The sequence below is a fragment of the Camponotus floridanus genome, unplaced genomic scaffold (genome assembly GCF_003227725.1).
Source record: "Camponotus floridanus strain SB8 unplaced genomic scaffold, Cflo_v7.5 scaffold149, whole genome shotgun sequence".
Taxonomy (NCBI): Eukaryota; Metazoa; Arthropoda; class Insecta; order Hymenoptera; family Formicidae; genus Camponotus; species Camponotus floridanus.
The window spans coordinates 312,455-333,217 of record NW_020229269.1 but is presented as its reverse complement, the minus strand read 5'-3'; the positions used below and the strand labels follow the sequence as shown (position 1 = coordinate 333,217).

The 20,763-nt window shown below is 35.3% G+C and overlaps 2 protein-coding genes across 2 annotated transcripts; one reads left to right on the top strand and one right to left on the bottom strand.

Annotated features, from left to right (window-relative positions):
- Nucleotides 1-6,275: 6,275 nt before the first annotated feature.
- LOC105257312 lies at nucleotides 6,276-7,824 on the bottom strand. Its single transcript, XM_025406563.1, has 3 exons — nucleotides 7,246-7,824; nucleotides 7,063-7,202; nucleotides 6,276-6,330 (listed from the first exon to the last, which is right to left on the bottom strand). Exons 1-3 carry the CDS (start codon nucleotides 7,822-7,824, stop codon nucleotides 6,276-6,278), a joined length of 774 nt encoding a protein of 257 aa, XP_025262348.1.
- A 2,010-nt stretch (nucleotides 7,825-9,834) lies between these two features.
- LOC112637259 lies at nucleotides 9,835-10,760 on the top strand. The gene is made up of 4 exons (XM_025406554.1): nucleotides 9,835-9,918; nucleotides 10,021-10,334; nucleotides 10,419-10,524; nucleotides 10,595-10,760. Exons 2-4 carry the CDS (start codon nucleotides 10,024-10,026, stop codon nucleotides 10,682-10,684), a joined length of 507 nt encoding a protein of 168 aa, XP_025262339.1. The 5' UTR covers nucleotides 9,835-9,918; nucleotides 10,021-10,023; the 3' UTR covers nucleotides 10,685-10,760.
- The last annotated feature ends 10,003 nt before the right edge of the window (nucleotides 10,761-20,763 follow it).

Genomic DNA, 20,763 nt, shown 5'->3' with positions numbered 1-20,763 from the left:
ATATAAATTACTTGGCGTTGTTGTATACAAAAAACCTTTTGCAACAAGAGGTACACGAACAATCGGACACTACACGGCTATGTGTTTAAGAGTAGGAGAGACGTGGGTCGAATATAATGATCTAGAAAAAAAAGAAAGAAGAGTAAAAGAAAAATTATTAATAACACCAACTTTATTAATTTACAGCGTTTGATTGATGATTAGAATAATGATTATAATTTTTATGTTTTAAGGTACAATTATTCTTTTATAATTTTTATAATAAAATATATATAATAAAAATTTTCTTAAATAACACGAGTTACAAAATTATTTTTAGTAGTACAAAATAGTATTTAGTAGTAGAAAGTAGTACGATGAATAATAAATATTGTAGTAAATATTGTATTATTGTGTTCTTTTTCAAAGAAAAAATGAAAAAATCGCGATCCTGCTATCTTCATATTAGGCTTAGATAAAAGAAGGGTTATTTAAAGGGGTAAATATGAATTTTTCGATTTATTTCAAATGGTACAAATTAGTACAAATTCAGTACTAATTGCATGTACCATGGTTTATTTATTTAAAAAATTTTTTTTGGGTCCTGCTAGTTTGATAGCAAGCTAGCAGCGCCACGATTTTTTCTGAACCGGCACGTGGTACAAATTTTTTTTTTGGGGTACAAAGTATTACAAAATGGGTACTAAAAAGTGCGATAGGCCTCATTCGATTCTGCTCATTTGGTCCTGCTAGCTTGAGAGAGGTGCATTGTCTTTTCGCACTTCGCGTCAAACAACCTACCACAACCGCACTATCAACCTCGAGAGCATGGCAGCGCGGTAGCAGCTACCACGGTTCACGTGATTGCATCGATGACGTCACAACCAGAAACGAAAACGGTCTTGTTTGCCTCTGGTTGCTCGTGGTAGCGAAACGAAAACGCGCCTATAGTTATGGTTACGAAAATTTGTGTGCGATGGCCTTTAACACGTCGTCTACAATGGCAATAGGATTAACGGATTAAAGCAGTAACTTAAGGAATTGACCAACCTCATTCAAGCATTAAAAGAATACTCGACTGTGATTGGTCAATTTATTGGGTTACAACTTTAATTCATTAATTCTACTGCCATTGTAGACGATGCTTTAGGGTCGTCCACAATGGCCGTAGATTAAGGTTGTAAGGCGTAAAATTCAAGAAATTGACGAATCACAGTCAAATATTAAGAGAATACTCGACTGTGATTGGTCAAGTTCTTGAGTTTTACGCCTTACAATCTTATGCTAGGGCCATGCAGACGAACCTTTAATCCCGATTTACAACAGATAATTTAAGCACTAAGCCTTAAAAAATTGTCCAATCACAGCCGAGCATAGTCTTCATAAGCCGCGTTACGAAATTATTATCAGTATACTGCAAATTCTATAGTGCACGTTACGTATATTATATGTTTTCAGTGTTGACAGTAAACTGGCAGCAATTTCGGAACAGGGCCTTACTTGACTATGATTTGTCAATTTCTTGAGTCTTACGCCTTACAACCTTATGCTACGGCCATTGTAGACGACTCTTGAAGCGTCATCTACACTGAAATTTTAAGGAGACTTAAGGCGTAAGACTTAAGAAGTTGACCAATCACAATCGAATATTCTCTTAACACATAACAATAATTGGTCAATTTCTTAAATCTTACGCCTTAATTCTCCTTAAAATTTCATTGTAGACGACGCTTAATGTAGCGTCTATAATAAGATTTTAAGGCGTAAGACTTAAGAAATTGACCAATCACAGTATAGTATTAAGGCAATATTCGATTGTATTTGGTGAATTTCTTAAGACAAACGCCTTAATATCTCATTATAGATGACGCTTAAAGGCAATTCTACAGCAGCTCTAGCATAAGGTTGTAAGGCGAAAAACTCAAAAAATTGACCAATCACAGTCAAATATTAAGAGAATACTCGACTGTGATTGGTCAATTCCTTGAGTTTTATGACTTACAAACTTATTCAACGGCCATTGCAAACGACCCTTTAATCCCGATCTACAATAAATAATTTAAGCCCTAAGCCTTAAGAAATTGACCAATCATAGCCTAGTATTAAGAGAATATTCGATTGTGATTTGTCAATTTCTTAAGTCTTACTCCTTTAAATCTCATTGTAGAAGACGCTTAACACGTCGTCTACAATGGCAGTAGGATTAACGGATTAAAGCAGTAACTTAAGGAATTGACCAATCACATTCAAGCATTAAAAGAATACTCGACTGTGATTGGTCAATTTATTGAGTTACAGCTTTAATTCATTAATTCTACTGCCATTGTAGACGGTGCTTTAAGGTCGTCCTAAGTGGCATAAGGTGCCGTAGCATAAGGTTGTAAGGCGTAAGATTCAAGAAATCGATCAATCACAGTCAAATATTAAGAGAATACTCGACTGTGATTGGTCAGTTTCTTGAGTTTTACGCCTCACAACCTTATGCAACGGCCATTGCAGACGAACCTTTAATCCCGATCTACAACAGATGATTTAAGCCCTAAGCCTTAAGAAATTGATCAATCACAGCCGAGCATTCTCTTCATTAGCCATGTTCCGAAATTGTTACCAGTACTGCAAATTCTATAGTGCACGTTACGTATATTATATATTTTCAGTGTTGGCAATAAACTGGCAGCAATTTCGGAACACGGCCATACTTGACTGTGATTGGTCAGTTTCTTGATTCTTACGCCTTACAACCTTATGCTACGACCATTGTAGACGACTCTTGAGGCGTCGTCTACACTGAGATTTTAAGGAGACTTAAGGCGTGAGACTTAGGAAATTGACCAATCACAATCGAATATTCTCTTTATACTTGTCTGTAATTGGTCAATTTCTGAAATCTTACGCCTTAAGTCTCCTTAAAATTTCATTGTGGACGCCGCTTAATGTAGTGTCTATAATAAGATTTTAAGGCGTATGTTTTAAGATATTTACCAATCACGGTCTAATATTAGGAGAATATTCGATTGTGAATGTTCAATTTCAAAGTCTTACGCCTTAAAATCTCATTGTAGAAGTCGCTTAACACGTCATCTACAATGACAGTAGGATTAACGGATTAAAGCAGTACCTTAAGGAATTGACCAATCACTTTCAAGCATTAAAAAAATACTCGACTGTGATTGGTCAATTTATTGAGTTACAACTTTAATGCATTAATTCTACTGCCATTGTAGACGATGCTTTAGGATCGTCCACAGTGGCCGTAGATTAAGATTGTAAGGCGTAAGATTCAAGAAATTAACTAATCACAGTCAAATATTAAAAGAATACTCGACTGTGATTGGTCAATTTCTTGAGTTTTACGCCTTACAACCTTATGCTAGGGCCATGCAGACGAATCTTTAATCCCGATTTACAACAGATAATTTAAGCTATAAGAAATTGTCCAATCACAGCCGAGCATTCTCTTCATAAGCCGCGTTACGAAATTATTATCAGTATATTGCAAATTCTATAGTGCACGTTACGTATATTATATATTTTCAGTGTTGACAGTAAACTGGCAGCAATTTCAGAACACGTCCATACTTGACTGTGATTTGTCAATTTCTTGAGTCTTACGTCTTACAACCTTATGCTACGGCCATTGTAGACGACTCTTGAAGCGGCATCATCACTGAGATTTTAAGGAGACTTAAGGCGTAAGATTTAAGAAATTGACCAATCACAATCGAATATTCTCTTAATACTTGACAGCAATTGGTCAATTTCTTAAATCTTACTCCTTAATTCTACTTAAAATTTCATTGTAGACGACGCTTAATGTAGCGTCTATAATTAGTTTTTAAGGCGTAAATCTTAAGAAACTGACTAATAACGGTCTTGTATTAAGAGAATATTCGATTGTGATTGGCCAGTTTCTTAAGTTTTACTCCTTAAAATCTCATTGTAGAAGACGCTTAAAGGCTATTCTACAGTGGCCGAAACATAAGGATGTAAGGCGAAAGACTCAAGAAAATGTCCAATCGCAGTCAAATATTAAGAGTATACTCGATTGTGATTGATCAATTTCTTGAGTTTTACGCCTTACAACCTTATGCTACGGCCATTGCAGACGAACTTGTCCAATCACAGCCGAGCATTCTCTTCATAAGCCGTGTTCCGAAATAATTACTAGTATACTGCAAATTTTATAGTGCACGTTACGTATATTATATATTTTCATTGTTGACAGTAAACTGGCAGCAATTTCGGAACACGGCCATACTTGACTGTGATTGGTCAGTTTCTTGATTCTTACGCCTTACAACCTTATGCTACGACCATTGTAGACGACTCTTGAGGCGTCGTCTACACTGAGATTTTAAGGAGACTTAAGGCGTGAGACTTAGGAAATTGACCAATCACAATCGAATATTCTCTTTATACTTGTCTGTAATTGGTCAATTTCTGAAATCTTACGCCTTAAGTCTCCTTAAAATTTCATTGTGGACGCCGCTTAATGTAGTGTCTATAATAAGATTTTAAGGCGTATGTTTTAAGATATTTACCAATCACGGTCTAATATTAGGAGAATATTCGATTGTGAATGTTCAATTTCAAAGTCTTACGCCTTAAAATCTCATTGTAGAAGTCGCTTAACACGTCATCTACAATGACAGTAGGATTAACGGATTAAAGCAGTACCTTAAGGAATTGACCAATCACTTTCAAGCATTAAAAAAATACTCGACTGTGATTGGTCAATTTATTGAGTTACAACTTTAATGCATTAATTCTACTGCCATTGTAGACGATGCTTTAGGATCGTCCACAGTGGCCGTAGATTAAGATTGTAAGGCGTAAGATTCAAGAAATTAACTAATCACAGTCAAATATTAAAAGAATACTCGACTGTGATTGGTCAATTTCTTGAGTTTTACGCCTTACAACCTTATGCTAGGGCCATGCAGACGAATCTTTAATCCCGATTTACAACAGATAATTTAAGCTATAAGAAATTGTCCAATCACAGCCGAGCATTCTCTTCATAAGCCGCGTTACGAAATTATTATCAGTATATTGCAAATTCTATAGTGCACGTTACGTATATTATATATTTTCAGTGTTGACAGTAAACTGGCAGCAATTTCAGAACACGTCCATACTTGACTGTGATTTGTCAATTTCTTGAGTCTTACGTCTTACAACCTTATGCTACGGCCATTGTAGACGACTCTTGAAGCGGCATCATCACTGAGATTTTAAGGAGACTTAAGGCGTAAGATTTAAGAAATTGACCAATCACAATCGAATATTCTCTTAATACTTGACAGCAATTGGTCAATTTCTTAAATCTTACTCCTTAATTCTACTTAAAATTTCATTGTAGACGACGCTTAATGTAGCGTCTATAATTAGTTTTTAAGGCGTAAATCTTAAGAAACTGACTAATAACGGTCTTGTATTAAGAGAATATTCGATTGTGATTGGCCAGTTTCTTAAGTTTTACTCCTTAAAATCTCATTGTAGAAGACGCTTAAAGGCTATTCTACAGTGGCCGAAACATAAGGATGTAAGGCGAAAGACTCAAGAAAATGTCCAATCGCAGTCAAATATTAAGAGTATACTCGATTGTGATTGATCAATTTCTTGAGTTTTACGCCTTACAACCTTATGCTACGGCCATTGCAGACGAACTTGTCCAATCACAGCCGAGCATTCTCTTCATAAGCCGTGTTCCGAAATAATTACTAGTATACTGCAAATTTTATAGTGCACGTTACGTATATTATATATTTTCATTGTTGACAGTAAACTGGCAGCAATTTCGGAACACGGCCATACTTGACTGTGATTGATCAATTTCTTGAGTCTTACGCCTTACAACCTTATGCAACGGCCATTGCATACGAACCTTTAATCCCGATCTACAACAGATAATTTAAGCCCTAAGCCTTAAGAAATTGACCAATCGCAGCCGAGCATTCTCTTCATTAGCCGTGTTCCGATATTGTTACCAGTACTGCAAATTCTATAGTGCACGTTACGTATATTATATATTTTCAGTGTTGGCAGTAAACTGGCAGCAATTTCGGAACACGGCCATACTTGAATGTGATTGGTTAATTTCTTGAATCTTACACCTTACAACCTTATACTTTTTTTTTTTTTTTAACGATGAGGAATCCCAGTCTTTACGGGCACCCTTCGCCCTTTCCTAGAGGAAAGTGTTCCAGGTAGTGCGGGACTCCAGGCCGGATGCATCCACCACGGTCCTGACTACTCGCTAAACCTCATTGACCCTCGTTGGCATCCTAAACGCATTAAGTGATCCCCAGGAACCGCTTGCGCATAGACTTCTGAGAGCCACCACTGCCCCTGCGCAAAAACGCATCGTAATCTACTTTCTGCAGTTAGTACTCATCAAATGGTGTAAAGAGTAAGTTATAGGGGGAATTCTAGCGCCACGGTGCAATGCTAGAATCCCCCGCTCGCAATAGATTTATAGGCTAGGGAGAGAGGGGAAACCCCCACCCACACCTTATCATGACGAGTTATTCTCATAAGTAAGAGAGAGATAGTAAGAAAGAAATAGACGTTACGAAACAGGCATGTATGAGTGAGATAAGGATACATGTAGAAGCCGCTAGCCAATCAACTGTTAACCAATTAACCGGCCAACTAGCTCCCCAATTAACTTAACAGGGGGGTGGGGGAGCAGGAAAGGGGGGAGGGGTGGTGGAGGGGGGGAAACAATTAGGGAAAAAAACTCTGGAAATGATAATGAAATGGTATAGCAAATACATCGAGGATAATGATAGGGTAACGGTATAAATGCTGATGAACCTTACATTGAAAATGGTAAATGCAATAACAAAACAATGATAAATAAGATAATGACAATAATTAATTAGGAGGTCTCAAATTAACGAGTATGGAGGAGAGGTCCTCTCACGCCTTCTCTCCTCCTCTTCTTTAGACTTTATGACAGAGACAGCAAAATAAGTAAAGGACAACCAATATTCCTTTTTTTCGAGAATTTTACTAACAACTAAATTTAAGGTAAGCCTATCCGCATTTGTTATGCAAAATTTGCGAATTAACTCATACCTTACGTCATCCCAGGCAGGACAATCAGCGATAGTATGTTCAACAGTATCATCTTGCGAAGAACAGTGATAGCATTCTGCCGTCTCCCGTTTGCCGTTTCGCCAAAGGAAATGCCCGAAACTACCATGACCAGTTAACATCTGCGTAACGTGATAGTTCAACTCGCCAAAGTCGCGAGTAAACCATCCACGCAAACAGGGTCGAATCGCAGCTATGGCCCCATATTCCGGGCTTGCTGAGCCGAATATCCCATTGTCGAAGAAGCAGCAGAGTTTCCCCATTCCGTAGCTCCGCTTCCGTCTTATGCGAAAATTCATTCTTGCGTTTTAAGTCTGCGAATCTACTGTAGATGCGACATCGCATTGTCGCCTCCAAGCTCAAAGGAGGAAACCTAGCTATCAGGGTTGCCGCGTCAAAAGACACGGTCCGATATGCCGCAATCACCCTAATCGCTATAGAGCGCTGCAGACGTCGCAGCGGTCGGGTCATTTGGTCCGGGGCAGATGCAAATGCTGCTCCCCAAACTGGGGCCGCAGACATCGCAACCGAAGTGAGAACGGATGCAAATAACTGTCGTTTCCGCTCACACGGGCCCCTCAGGTTCGGCATAAGCCTGCTTAGTGCTCTACCGGCTTTGGACACCTTAGCCTCCACGTACTTAATATGACTCCTGAAGTTCCATGAGCCGTCTATTATAACCCCCAAATATTTCATGGAGTTACCTACCATAATGTCAGCACTGCCAACTCTGATAACAGGCATGACAGGAGGCTTTCTTCTACAGAAAAGAACTGCTTCAGTTTTAATCTCCGCCACTTGAAGCCCAAGTTCCCTAATATGTCGCACCACTCTGGCAATTTGCTTTCACGATGGCATCAAAGAGTCTTGTTGACGAAGAGATAATCAGGGTGTCATCAGCGTAACAAACTGTGTGACATCCCTTTTCTGCCATAAGCCGAAGTACTGAGTCGAAAGCAATGTTCCACAGGAGTGGCCCTAAGACCGACCCCTGCGGTACCCCTGCCAAGACCTCGCGCTCAGCAAGGCGACCTCGTATATCCTTATAGACTATATATCTGCATGATAAGTAGTTCGCAACAATCTTACGTAGGTAATCCGGAAAGCCTCTACGTTCCATTACGGAAAGAATAACGCTCCATGGTATCGAGTTAAACGCATTAGCAATATCCAACCCCACCGCGATCGCAAAGGCGTTATTATCGATAACAACCTGCGTAAGATCACGGACCCGAAGAAGAGCATTAATTGTCGATCTAGCCCGACGAAACCCATACTGATTGCACGATAATGAACGTGTCTCATCCTCCTCTAGCCAGTTATTTATCCTGTCCGCGATAATCCTTTCGAGAGTTTTACCTATGTCGTCCAACAAGCAAATTGGACGTGCCTTGACTTCTTCCGGGATAGTTATTGGTCCCTTGGGAATAAGAACGAGCATGGCTCTCTTCCAGTATTTGGGAAAGATACTTTTCCTCAGACATAGCGTAAAGATATTCGCTAAGTGTACGAATATAATATCCGGCACTTTCTTCCAGACCGATGATTTTATATTGTCCGGACTCGGAGCCGTATTCTTACTCGGGCGCTTTTTAATAAGTCTTATAACTTCGATAATATCGACCATAATTTCATCTACATCTACGAGAGGGATTTCAGAAGAGGAAACCTGACGTGCCGGACGACCAGGAAATAGAGAATCTAACAGTTTACTAAGAGTTTTTACTTCGAGCGTTGCAGATAGGGCAGGGCTAGCCCTGCGAAGTTTGCCCATCACGAGTTTGTAGGGCAAGCCCCACGGGTCAGAGTCAATAGAAGCTATCAGCTCAGCCCATGAGGCATTCTTGGCCTTTTTAATAGCTTTTCTAAGTGCATTTTTTGTCATTCCGTATGCTTTTCTCTTATCGAGTATATTCTCGGAGTCGCTATCGCGCTTAGCGCGAGACCAGAGCCTTCTCGCTCTTAGCGTGGCATTCCTAAGATCACTAATTTTCGCCGTCCACCAGTATGTCTGCTGTTTCTTATTCTTTCGCAAACTAAAGGAGCGGCCGCGTTACAGGCTGTTCATAATTTCCATGAGGCATTTAACATATAATTCCGGTTCTTGTAAAGCATCTTCCGGAATATCAGCATTAGCCAAAAACTCTTCTGTAAACCATTACTTCTGTAAACCATTACTTCTGTAAACAAATTACTATCAAGTTTCGCGAAATTCCATCTCTTATGAGTAGACATTCTGCTTTTTTAGATCGTTGACTTGAACCTTTAATTCTCAACATACTGATGATCAGAAAGTGTTTCGGTATGTTCCAGAACTGACCAATTCTCCACATACTCAAGTAGTCCGGGAGAGGCCCATGATAGATCTACAATAGAGCATCCTTGCGGCCTTACGCATGTATAAGCTGTTCCAGTATTTAACAACCTAAGGTCTAAAGAGGCAGACCATCTCTCAACTAGCTCCCCTCTTACATTTGTCCATGATGATCCCCATAAAATGGAGTGCGCGTTAAAGTCGCCGCAAACTAGAGAGAAACGAGACATAGTCTTGTTAAGGCCGTGGCACATAAAAAAAAATAAGCAGTAAGACTTAAGCAGTAGAATCAAGGCACACAGTAAACTTAATATGTTACTTTCTACCAATCACAGTATTGCAATGCTTTTCGATGAGTTTTAGAACACACTTTATGCGATAGCATAAAAAATATTTTAAAGTGTCTAACCTAAATGAAAGGAAAATAATTATATATTTATCGGGATGACAATATATAAAAAGAAAGAAAATATTATATAGTATAGATTAATTCTAAGCATTTACCTATATTTAATTAGAAATGTGTGTGTATATTTTGATGATATTTACAATTTGAAATAGAAATATAATATCATTGTTCTCAAAGATATTCAAAATTGCTACAATTTGTAATGTTTGTTTTACAGACAATGGATAACGAAGAAGATCTAGCGTATGTATTAGTTGTACTAATGATTGGTACATATATATTAAAAAGACAAACATCTTTTCGTTGGATTAATAGAAAATATTGGGTGCGACCAATTAATATAAGACGTCCCATTCAAGGAGATTTTGATCATTTATTACAAGAAATGAAAACTGATCCTTATATGTTCTTCAGATATACCAGAATGTCCGTAAATGTTTTCAATCACTTATTAGAAATAATGAAACCATTCTTAACCAAAAAGAGTCATCGTGCCTTAGTACCAGAGCAACGTCTTGCTTTAACTTTAAGGTTTGTATCTCTTTTAATAACTATAATGTATATTAAAAGAAGTGTTAACATACTGATTTAGTCGATCTGTGTTCATTATTATAGATATCTCGCCACAGGAAATCAAATCTTGTCTATTGCGTTAGCATACAGAATTGGAGAATCTACAGCGAGAAATGTAATTAAGGAAACTTGTGCTATGATCATAAAAGTATTGTCACCGATATATCTCCAAGCCCCTACCGAAGAACAATGGCTAAAAATAATGAAGGCTTTTATAGGAAATGGAACTTTCCAAATTGCTGCGGAGCAATAGACGGGAAACATATTCAAATACAAGCACCGCCAAATTCTGGAAGTCTGTTTTATAATTATAAGAAAACATTTAGTATTGTTTTGATGGCAGCATGTGATAGTGACTACAAATTTACGTTGATAGACTGCGGATCATATGGAAGTAGTAATGATGCAGGGATATTTTCAAGGTCCGATTTTAATAAAGCTTTAGTCAATGGCAATTTACATCTACCACGAGGCGAAAGCATCTTACCCGGAAGTGATAAAAAGTCACCATGTTTTTTTGTCGCGGATGAAGCATTCCATTTATCTACAAATCTAATGAGACCATATTCTGGACGAAATTTGGAATCAAAAAAAAAGAATCTTCAACTACAGATTATCACGAGCCCGAAGAGTTATCGAAAATAGTTTTGGAATTCTGGTATCAAGATGGCGAATATTTAGAAAACCCATTTGTATGCACCCAAAAACTGTAGACACAATAGTAATGGCGACAATATGTTTGCATAATTTTTTGAAAACAATAAATGATTTAACGTCAATGGAAAACAGAATATACTGTCCACCCAACTTCGTAGACACAGAGCAAGAAGATGGAAGTATTGTTTCTGGAGCATGGCGAAATGAATATAGTACAGCTGTTCAGTGTATCAGATCGAGTACAGCTCACCGATCGACGATTGAAGCATATAAACAACGGGATATTATTGCAGATTATTTTTTGAGTGCTGTTGGTGAAGTTCCATGGCAGTACTCTTACATTCGTAGAGGCTTACATTGTCCCGATATGGAGTAAAGAATTAATATTATGTTTGTTTTTTTTATTTAGAATAAGGAAAATTTTTCATACATATGTATTAATATTTTTTACTATTTTTATAATCCTTGGCGCTTTTTTCAAGTTCTTAAAATAGAGAATATTAATTAATGTTATGAATCATATTCTAAATAATTCGCAGAAATTTAAAATATTAATTATATTTGCTAACAATTTTGTTTCTGACCCAATTATATATTTTAGAAAAAAATGTAAAATTAATCTTAAATATTTTAACTTTTACATATGTTTGGTTTGTATAATAGAAGAATATCATACACTTACTGTATGTAGAATTTACACAGAGTTTACCACTTTTCAATTAATTCTTCATAGTACAAGTACGATTGAATACGATTGAATATGATTTAATAGTTAGAATATTATTCGAAAATGTACCAAAAATATTTTATGTTACCAAATTATTTATTGTAATAGAATTTAATTATAATATATTTAATTATAAATAAAATACATAAATATATATAAATGCGCTTTGAAATAAAAAATACCTTTTTAATAAATTTCCATATAATTTATTTTTATAACTTGATTTAACTCTTCTAAGTAATAGATAGATATACATAAGGATGAGTCTTCAATCTCAACAAATAAAACATAAATATCTTACATTTAAAACATAAATATCTTACATAATTATCTTATCTAGACGCTAAATGTAATGAAAGTAAAAAAATATACGAATTATAAAAGACATGAAACAAAAAATTTATCTTGGGCGCCAAATTATCACATAATAAATCATGAAAAAAATAAAATATAAATATCTTACATTTAAAACATAAATGTCTTAGACGCTAAATGTAATGAAATAAAATATATGAATTATAAAAGACATGAAACAAAAAATTTATCTTGGGCGCCAAATTATCACATAATAAATCATGAAAAAAATAAAATATAAATATCTTACATTTAAAACATAAATGTCTTAGACGCTAAATGTAATGAAATAAAATATATGAATTATAAAAGACGTGAAACAAAAAATTTATCTTGGGCGCCAAATTATCACATAATAAATCATGAAAAAAATAAAATATAAATATCTTACATTTAAAACATAAATGTCTTAGACGCTAAATGTAATGAAATAAAATATATGAATTATAAAAGACGTGAAACAAAAAATTTATCTTGGGCGTCAAATTATCACATAATAAATCATGAAAAAAATAAAATATAAATATCTTACATTTAAAACATAAATGTCTTAGACGCTAAATGTAATGAAATAAAATATATGAATTATAAAAGACGTGAAACAAAAATTTATCTTGGCGCCAAATTATCACATAATAAATCATGAAAAAAAACAAGTATCACATTAAACATAACATTCAAATAACTGAAATTATTGTATACATGGTTTCCATAAAATCTCTGCAATTGCTTGTTTTCGTTTACATTTTTCCGGCTCAGGTATTTTTTCTAATTCTATTGCTACTAGTAAACCAAAGCTTTTCTCTGGTGTTAAATTATTTAAATTCCAATCAGTGTGATTATTGTTAGTAGGACACGGTGGATTAACAAGCCGGTTTTGAAGAGTATTACTCAGAGATACAATGGACGATTCCAAGTGTGAGATATTTTTATTTTTTATTTTACCTAAAGAATTGCGAGATTCGTTTCGGAGTGATGATGATCGATCAGATGAGACTGTTTCAATTGCATTGATCTCTTGTGAGGTGTTAGGCCGATCTACCGCATTCTGTACAGTTTGAAATTTTCGGAATGGTGGTAATGATCGATCAGATGAGCCTGTTTCAATTGCGTTGATCTCTTGTGAAGTGCTAGAACGATCTACCGCATTCTGTACAGTTTGAAATTTTCGGAATGGTGGTAATGATCGATCAGATGAGCCTGTTTCAATTGCGTTGATCTCTTGTGAAGTGCTAGAACGATCTACCGCATTCTGTACAGTTTGAAATCTTCGGAATGGTGGTAATGATCGATCAGATGAGCCTGTTTCAATAGCATTGATCTCTTGTAAAGTGCTAGAACGATCTACCGCATTCTGTGCAGTTTGTAATTGATTTATTTCTTGAAAATGCCGATTACGAGAAAAGTTTGTTTTCGGTGTTTCTTCGGGCACAATGTCAGAAATAAGAGAAAGATTTGAATAAGAGTCTACATGTGCATGCAATAAAGTATTTTTATTAAAATTGTGCTTATCGGTACAAACATTTGATATGTCAACTGCTTTTTTTTTAATAACCGAATTAACCACATTGGTATATGATCTGAAATTTAAAATTAATGTACATATACATATATATAACAATATGTTTATATAACAATGTACCTAGCAAACATAAATATATATAACTGTTATATAATACATAATATAATATGTATGTTACATGCAACGCAAAGGTTAATTTCCCACTCATAAATGGAACATTTGTAATATAATATGTTGCATTGTAGTTACAATTAACATATACGTTGCATGTAACGAACATATTATATTACATATGTATAACAATTATATATCTGTTTGTTGGTATATATTGTACTGACTATGTTTATGCACTGTATAATACACATATATGTATAAAACAATGTGATGTTTATATACAGGGTGTCAATTAAGTCCCGGGACGGCTGAATATTTTCTCATGTAAGGTATTTTTGAAAAAGGTCAAGGTCATTTCTGAAGTAATTTTCAACGAGGAATTCAACGGTGACCTTCAATTTGACCTTGAGCTTGACCTTCAAGGTTATTTGAAGGTCAAAGTGTTTTTTTTAAATAGGAACCTCTATTTTTGATTGTATATTCTTATAGCTGACCTCGAGAGCTTTCCAAAACACTATAATAAAATATTTTTCCCTCAAGCATTTATCGAGTTATGATGCTTCAAATCATTTCTTAATTTTACATAAACCGTAAAATATCTTGTAAAATATTCACTTTTCGATTATTTTACCTTAATACTTTTATGTACAAAATAATGAGAGGAATCAATTGGTGTAAAGAAAAGACATAGTTATTTTTAAGAAAAAATATGTAATTGTTAATTGCATATTTTTTTTCGAAACAACTATATGTTTTCTTTACGCCAATTGATTCCTCTCATTATTTTGTACATAAAAGTATTAAGGTAAAATAATCGAAAAGTGAATATTTTACAAGATATTTTACGGTTTATGTAAAATTAAGAAATGATTTGAAGCATCATAACTCGATAAATGCTTGAGGGAAAAATATTTTATTATAGTGTTTTGGAAAGCTCTCGAGGTCAGCTATAAAAATATACAATCAAAAATAGGGGTTCCTATTTAAAAAAAACACTTTGACCTTCAAATAACCTTGAAGGTCAAGCTCAAGGTCAAATTGAAGGTCACCGTTGAATTCCTCGTTGAAAATTACTTCAGAAATGACCTTGACATTTTTCAAAAATACCTTACATGAGAAAATATTCAGCCGTCCCGGGACTTAATTGACACCCTGTATACCTGTATTATAATGACTTAAAAAACTTACTTTCTCCGTCTAATAAATTTTTTTAGGAACATCATGTTGTTATAAAGAATAAATATTGGTCGACGACTAGCTGCACTGCCACTTCGATTTTCTATCTCTTGAAGACGTTGTTCTTTGCTAAACCTTTCACGCAAACGTAGCCAACGAGTCTGACAATTATCAACTACAATGAACAAACATACATATAAATGTAATAAATATAAATTCAGAAAATTATTAAAATAAATAATAAAATATTACCTGACATATTCATAAGTGATGCGATTTCCCTCCATGAATTCTCTTTTATTTTTGTATCTTTATATTCTTTTAAAGAAGTGTCATACAAATGAGGATATCCTCTAACTGCATCGATTAATAATTCATCGTTTGTTTTATCGTTTCCTTCATCAAATTGAGGGACTTCATCATCCTCATCGATTTGATCATTCATATCATCCGGGAAATTTTGAGAATAATATGCGTGTTCCATTTTCTTGTTATTAAACCTCTGTAACCTATAACTTTCATTAACACAATGAGATATCTAAACTATCTATATAATTACTGTATTTTATATAAAACAAAACTTACTTTTTTGTTTAATAATAATTTCTTCAGGAAAATTTCTTAGGAATACATAAAATAATATTATATAAATAATATTCAATTTCTTCGGGAGATAGAAAATCGAAGTGCTGCGTAATCACCGAGTCTAGTAACTTCTTTATGATTGGTTCACCGTAAAACTTAAAACTTAGAATTTCATCCTTGTGGAATATTTCAACCTTACGTTCTGAGTTTTAAGTTTTAAAATGGCTGCTTTATTGCTCGACTGTGATTGGTCGATTTGCTTATGCTTAAGTCTTATTGCTTATTTTTTTTTATGTGCCACGGCCTTTAGCATTACACAAACCATGTAAAAAATGCCTAAATGTACAAATAGGAACATTAGGTGACACATAACATGAGATTACACTAATTACACCAATGCGAACCGCTATGAAACCTTCACCACGGCCTAAACAGCGACATTTTAAACTCCCGGAACTCTCCGGCCTCAACAGAACTGCAGCGAGTCCATCGGAACTTAAGAAGCAGGTGTTATTTCCTGCTAGCCTGCGTGGGGGTTTGGATATGATTGCCAGGCCTACGTCAAACTCAGCGATATGTTGTCTGAGGAGATCAAGAGCTCCCCAGCTACGATTCAGATTAATTTGAATCATTTTAATTGCTTCCATCATAATCTTTGCGAAGTTTTCCTACTTTTATCTATTGGAATCTTTTTAATAGGCTGTATTCCACTAGGGAACCCTTGATTTTCCAGACAACTCGGGGAGCCTATCCTGTGCCTAAAATCTTTGCCTGATTCCTCACAGATGAGACATCTTGGTATGCCGGCATTACATGAACCAGCTGTGTGTCCCATCAGACCGCAACGGAAGCAAGCTCCAGTTCTGTCGATTTCTGATCTACAATTGTTGAACGTGGCCGAAGCACCAGCACTTGTAACACTGGACCGGACGCTTACGGAGTAATTCAATTTTTACCCCGGTCCAGCCCAGCATCACCGAACCCCTCTCCGCAATTTTCACCGCTGTTTGTAATGGGCAACTTACCCATGTGGTGCCCATCCCATCGCGCATATTAATTATGGGACTGACCTTAAATTCCTCTCGTGGACAGCCGCTCATAGACTCCATTTCCAAGTATACTTCCTCAGTTGTTGTTGAGGGGTCAATTCCTCGCAGACGCAGCTCTTCCATACCAACTGGGTTGTAAACTTTAGCCTCGTCACCAAGGACCTCTGCAAGACGAGTTTTCAATGTCCCAGCCAGTTGTTTCCCCTGCGGTCCGGGCACTTCAATGATGATCGCGCCGTTTATCGCCCTGCGGATGACTGTGGTCTGAATTCCCAGATCTGTAAGGGAAACTCTTTCTCTGGCCTTGGCCAAGATTTCCGCGTAGGTAGCGCCCTCAGACTTACTGGTAATGGTAACGACTGCCGGTTTGATTAACTTTTTACCTGGCTTAACGGTATTATTCCTCGAGTTAGTAAGTTCTCTTCCGCGGGTTTAATGTCTCTTGTTTATTAAAAAGAGTCTGCGCGCGCTTGCCTTTCCTTCCCACCTTAACCCATTCATCACTATTAGGTGGAGGGTAAAGAACTACAGGATTACAAGGAGGAACCAATTGTCTATTTTCAATTATCTTAATACGCCCGTGCGATTTGTTAGAATTGTCTAGCTTAGCAGATGCTTCGTTTAACCTACTAGAATATGAATTAGTTTTAGTATTATTACTATTAGTATTCTTAGCATTTAAGTCGAATTTTAGACTATCTACATTACTATTCTTAGATTTAGAATTAATCTCTACAGTCCGTATATTCCAGGGCGTAGCATCTTCACCCTTAGGCCACTGCAACTCACGTTCCATGTAGTCTGCATCAGTCGAACACTCAGGGGTGTTGCTAAATAGAGGTTCAATCTCCATCTCAACACGATTTACATTCTGTTGCTTTATAGGTGCAGAGATAATATCCTTCTCTCTGTTCTTCTCCGATTTCCTCCTTTGTGACGTAGGTAGTCTTCTTGGCGTTTTCATATCAACCTGAGTTGAGTAACGAGTTTTAGCGGCAGGAAATGGGCCATAGCCCTCCTTCAACGACCTCACCTCGCGCTCCAAATTGGCCATCATCTTCCGAGATCTGTAGATTCAAAATTTCATTGCTCTGCGCCTGTTCTTTGCGCTTCAGTTCGCTAAGCTCTTCCTTTAAGACGAAGTTTTCATTCCTAAGGCTAAAAATATCTCCCATTGTAGTGAGCTTCTCTATCATGGCCTTTGTTATTTCCATTGTGATTAGCCTGCTTTCTTTCATGCGGCCAGCGACACGCCCATTAATATTACTGCAACATCTCCTCTGTTGCTTCAGTTCCGCTAAATGAACAAGACATCTTTCACCCAGGGCTGCTGGGTCCATCTTCAGCCAATCTTCTCTAGAGTACTGAAGCTCCTTCTCTGCCTCCTCTTTGTACAACCTTATACTACGGCCATTGTAGACGACTCATGAAACGTCGTTTACACTGAGATTTTAAGGAGACTAAAGGCGAAAGACTTAAGAAATTGACCAATCACAATCGAATATTTTCTTAATACTTGACTGTAATTGATCAATTTCTTAAATTTTACGACATAAGTCTCCTTAAAATTTCATTGTAGACGCTTAATGTAGCGTCTATAATAAGATTTTAAGTCGCAAGTCTTAAGAAATTGACCAATCACGGTGTATTATTAAGAGAATATTCGATTGTGATTGGTCAATTTCTTAAGTCTTACGCCTTAAATCCCATTGTAGAAGACGCTTAACACGTCGTCTACAATGGCAGTAGGATTAACGGATTAAAGCAGTAACTTAAGGAATTGACCAATCTCATTCAAGCATTGAAAGAATACTCGACTGTGATTGGTCAATTTATTGAGTTACAACCAGTGAACTCTATACTATAACTGGAATGTGCACTGCCGCTGTTAGCGTCCGGGACATCAAAAGAAAAGGACAGGTTGCTTTGGAACGATTCCTGTCTCCGTCTAGTAAATTTTGATTGGTCGATAATTTTATATGATCTTTGTTACAAACATCAGTTTTACTAACCTTAACTTGATTGACTAACTAACAACCTGCCTGCTCACATCTGCTTTTCACCTTTATTATTGAAAATATTAATGTTTCGTTCTTTTATTTATATATTTTTATTTTTTATATGTATAAAAAAGAATTTATAATAAAAGACATTTCGTAAAGTATTCGTATGGACAGATAATAATTAACAAAAAATATATGTATGTAAATATATGTTATTTTGTTCGCGAGTGAGCGCGGATCGCTGCGACAGCGCAAAGTTTATAGAATGCGGCAAATGAACGACCACGAACAGAATATTAAACGCTAAATTAACTGAACACGACACGTAATTTTTTTATTATTTTTAGATTTTTATTTTTATTTGACACCACACAGTAAATTAAAGTTTTACACAAATAAAATGAGTACAATTATTTCAGGTAACGAAATAATTCCGAAGCCGAGAGTGCGAAAGTCCGAGTGAGAAAGCGGTCGTTTTAAAATCGGTTAGACAAAGCGGTTTTGACAAAACGGTTCTACAAAAATACTGCGAGCAGCGAAAAAGTGCGAGACTTTTTTGGTCCACGCGCGGTGCCCATTATATAGCGGGCGGATTTTTGGACCCGCTGCGACGTGGACCAATTAATTTAATCTTTTAGCGGTGACCTCATTGCGGCGCGTGTAGTTGGTTGTTGATGAGGTCTGACGTCGGATATTATTTACTTGTCATGCGCGCAATCTTTTTAGATCAGCTGATTGGCGATCAGCTGATCGTGACGCATGGGCGCGCATGCCCATAAGCTGCGTAAATTTCAACGACGGTTGACAATAATATTGTTAGCGGCGATGATGAGCGTTTTTTCCGGTGGCAAAAAAAGAGAGATAACTCGAATGTTCGAGTTTTTCTAATAAATAGATATTTCGAGAAGATTGTCGACGCCCGTTAATTTTAAATTTTCGAACGTTTAATAGCGAAAATATGCGAATTTCGCTATGCAAATTTTACTCTGGAATGATTATTTTAAATTTTGAACATATTTATATAGTTAAAATTTTTTACTTGTAAAATGTAGCAGGTAAACAGTAAAAAAAATTAAAAAATATATTTATTACTTTTTATTTATACAATTCATTATGTTTTCATTATTTTTATTTACATAATTATAAAAAATGTTCCAATATTGGATGAATAGAAATACAGTAATGCATTTCTTCCTTATGTAGATTATTTTATGTAAATTACCGTATGGAACGTACATAAACATATGTAAAATGTTGGATGTACTTCAATCAACTGAAATAAATGTTTGAATATTAAAATAAAAATTTTAACACATATTGGAGATATACAACTATATATTCCGTATTGTACACAAAAAATATCTTTTGTTAGAAAATATTGAATTTTTTTCAAAAATTAATAACGATGTACATATATTATTAATAACGATATACATATATACATCATAAAACACAAAAACATAAATAAAATACTGAGCAGAACAATCTTAAAAATAATATCATATCTGCAGCTTAAATGAAAAATAAATATCTTATAAATATAAAATAAAATTATCTTAAAGTTCATTCTTTGGTTTAAGAGATTGCACGTAAAGTAACAAATATCACTATATAAGGATTATTAAGCCAGTCCAAAAAAATACATTACAAAATAATCCAATTGCTTAGAAATATAAAATATTTAACATGCTGTAACATTATGTATGTCTCAAAAGCTTTTGACTGTAATAAAACTATAATAATATAATCAAATGTTATAAAATAAAATGGTTTTATGAAGTTTACTACGTTTATTAACAAGTTTATCCAAAATTCGTTCCGTCATATTTTCATTATATTTAGAAATACGAATAAAAATATATGATGATGTTATAGCTATCTAATTAATTGTATTTCATGTAGTTCCTCCATTCCTGCAGTATCTGTTACAGGATGTTGTGGTTTGAATAAAGACATAGCTGTTGGAATATAATGTTGTATAGTAGTTCGAATAATATTAGCTTCAAAATGGTTCGCTTTCATAGATTGCACATTTAATTCAGCTTTAAAAGCTTTTTCAACAAATAGTATTATATTATAAACTACTGCAGATGGTAAATATAATTTACCACGATTAATGAATTTCATAAAAGAAGATTCTGAATATATTTCTGAACAATAATTATGTTCATAAGTCTTATTATTTGTATTAGTTAAAATT

Bases quoted from the DNA above. Each gene is read 5' to 3' on its own strand.
- LOC105257312 (XM_025406563.1), bottom strand. From the start codon at position 7,824: ATGCCTGTTATCAGAGTTGGCAGTGCTGACATTATGGTAGGTAACTCC. The intron at 7,203-7,245 runs GTTTACTCGCGA...CACGTTACGCAG, and splicing joins CGACCCTGTTTGCGTGGATG to ATGTTAACTGGTCATGGTAG. The intron at 6,331-7,062 runs GTATGAGTTAAT...GTTTTTGCGCAG, and splicing joins CCTGCCTGGGATGACGTAAG to GGGCAGTGGTGGCTCTCAGA.
- LOC112637259 (XM_025406554.1), top strand. From the start codon at position 10,024: ATGGATAACGAAGAAGATCTAGCGTATGTATTAGTTGTACTAATGATT. The intron at 10,335-10,418 runs GTTTGTATCTCT...TCATTATTATAG, and splicing joins CGTCTTGCTTTAACTTTAAG to ATATCTCGCCACAGGAAATC. The intron at 10,525-10,594 runs GTATTGTCACCG...AGGCTTTTATAG, and splicing joins CTTGTGCTATGATCATAAAA to GAAATGGAACTTTCCAAATT.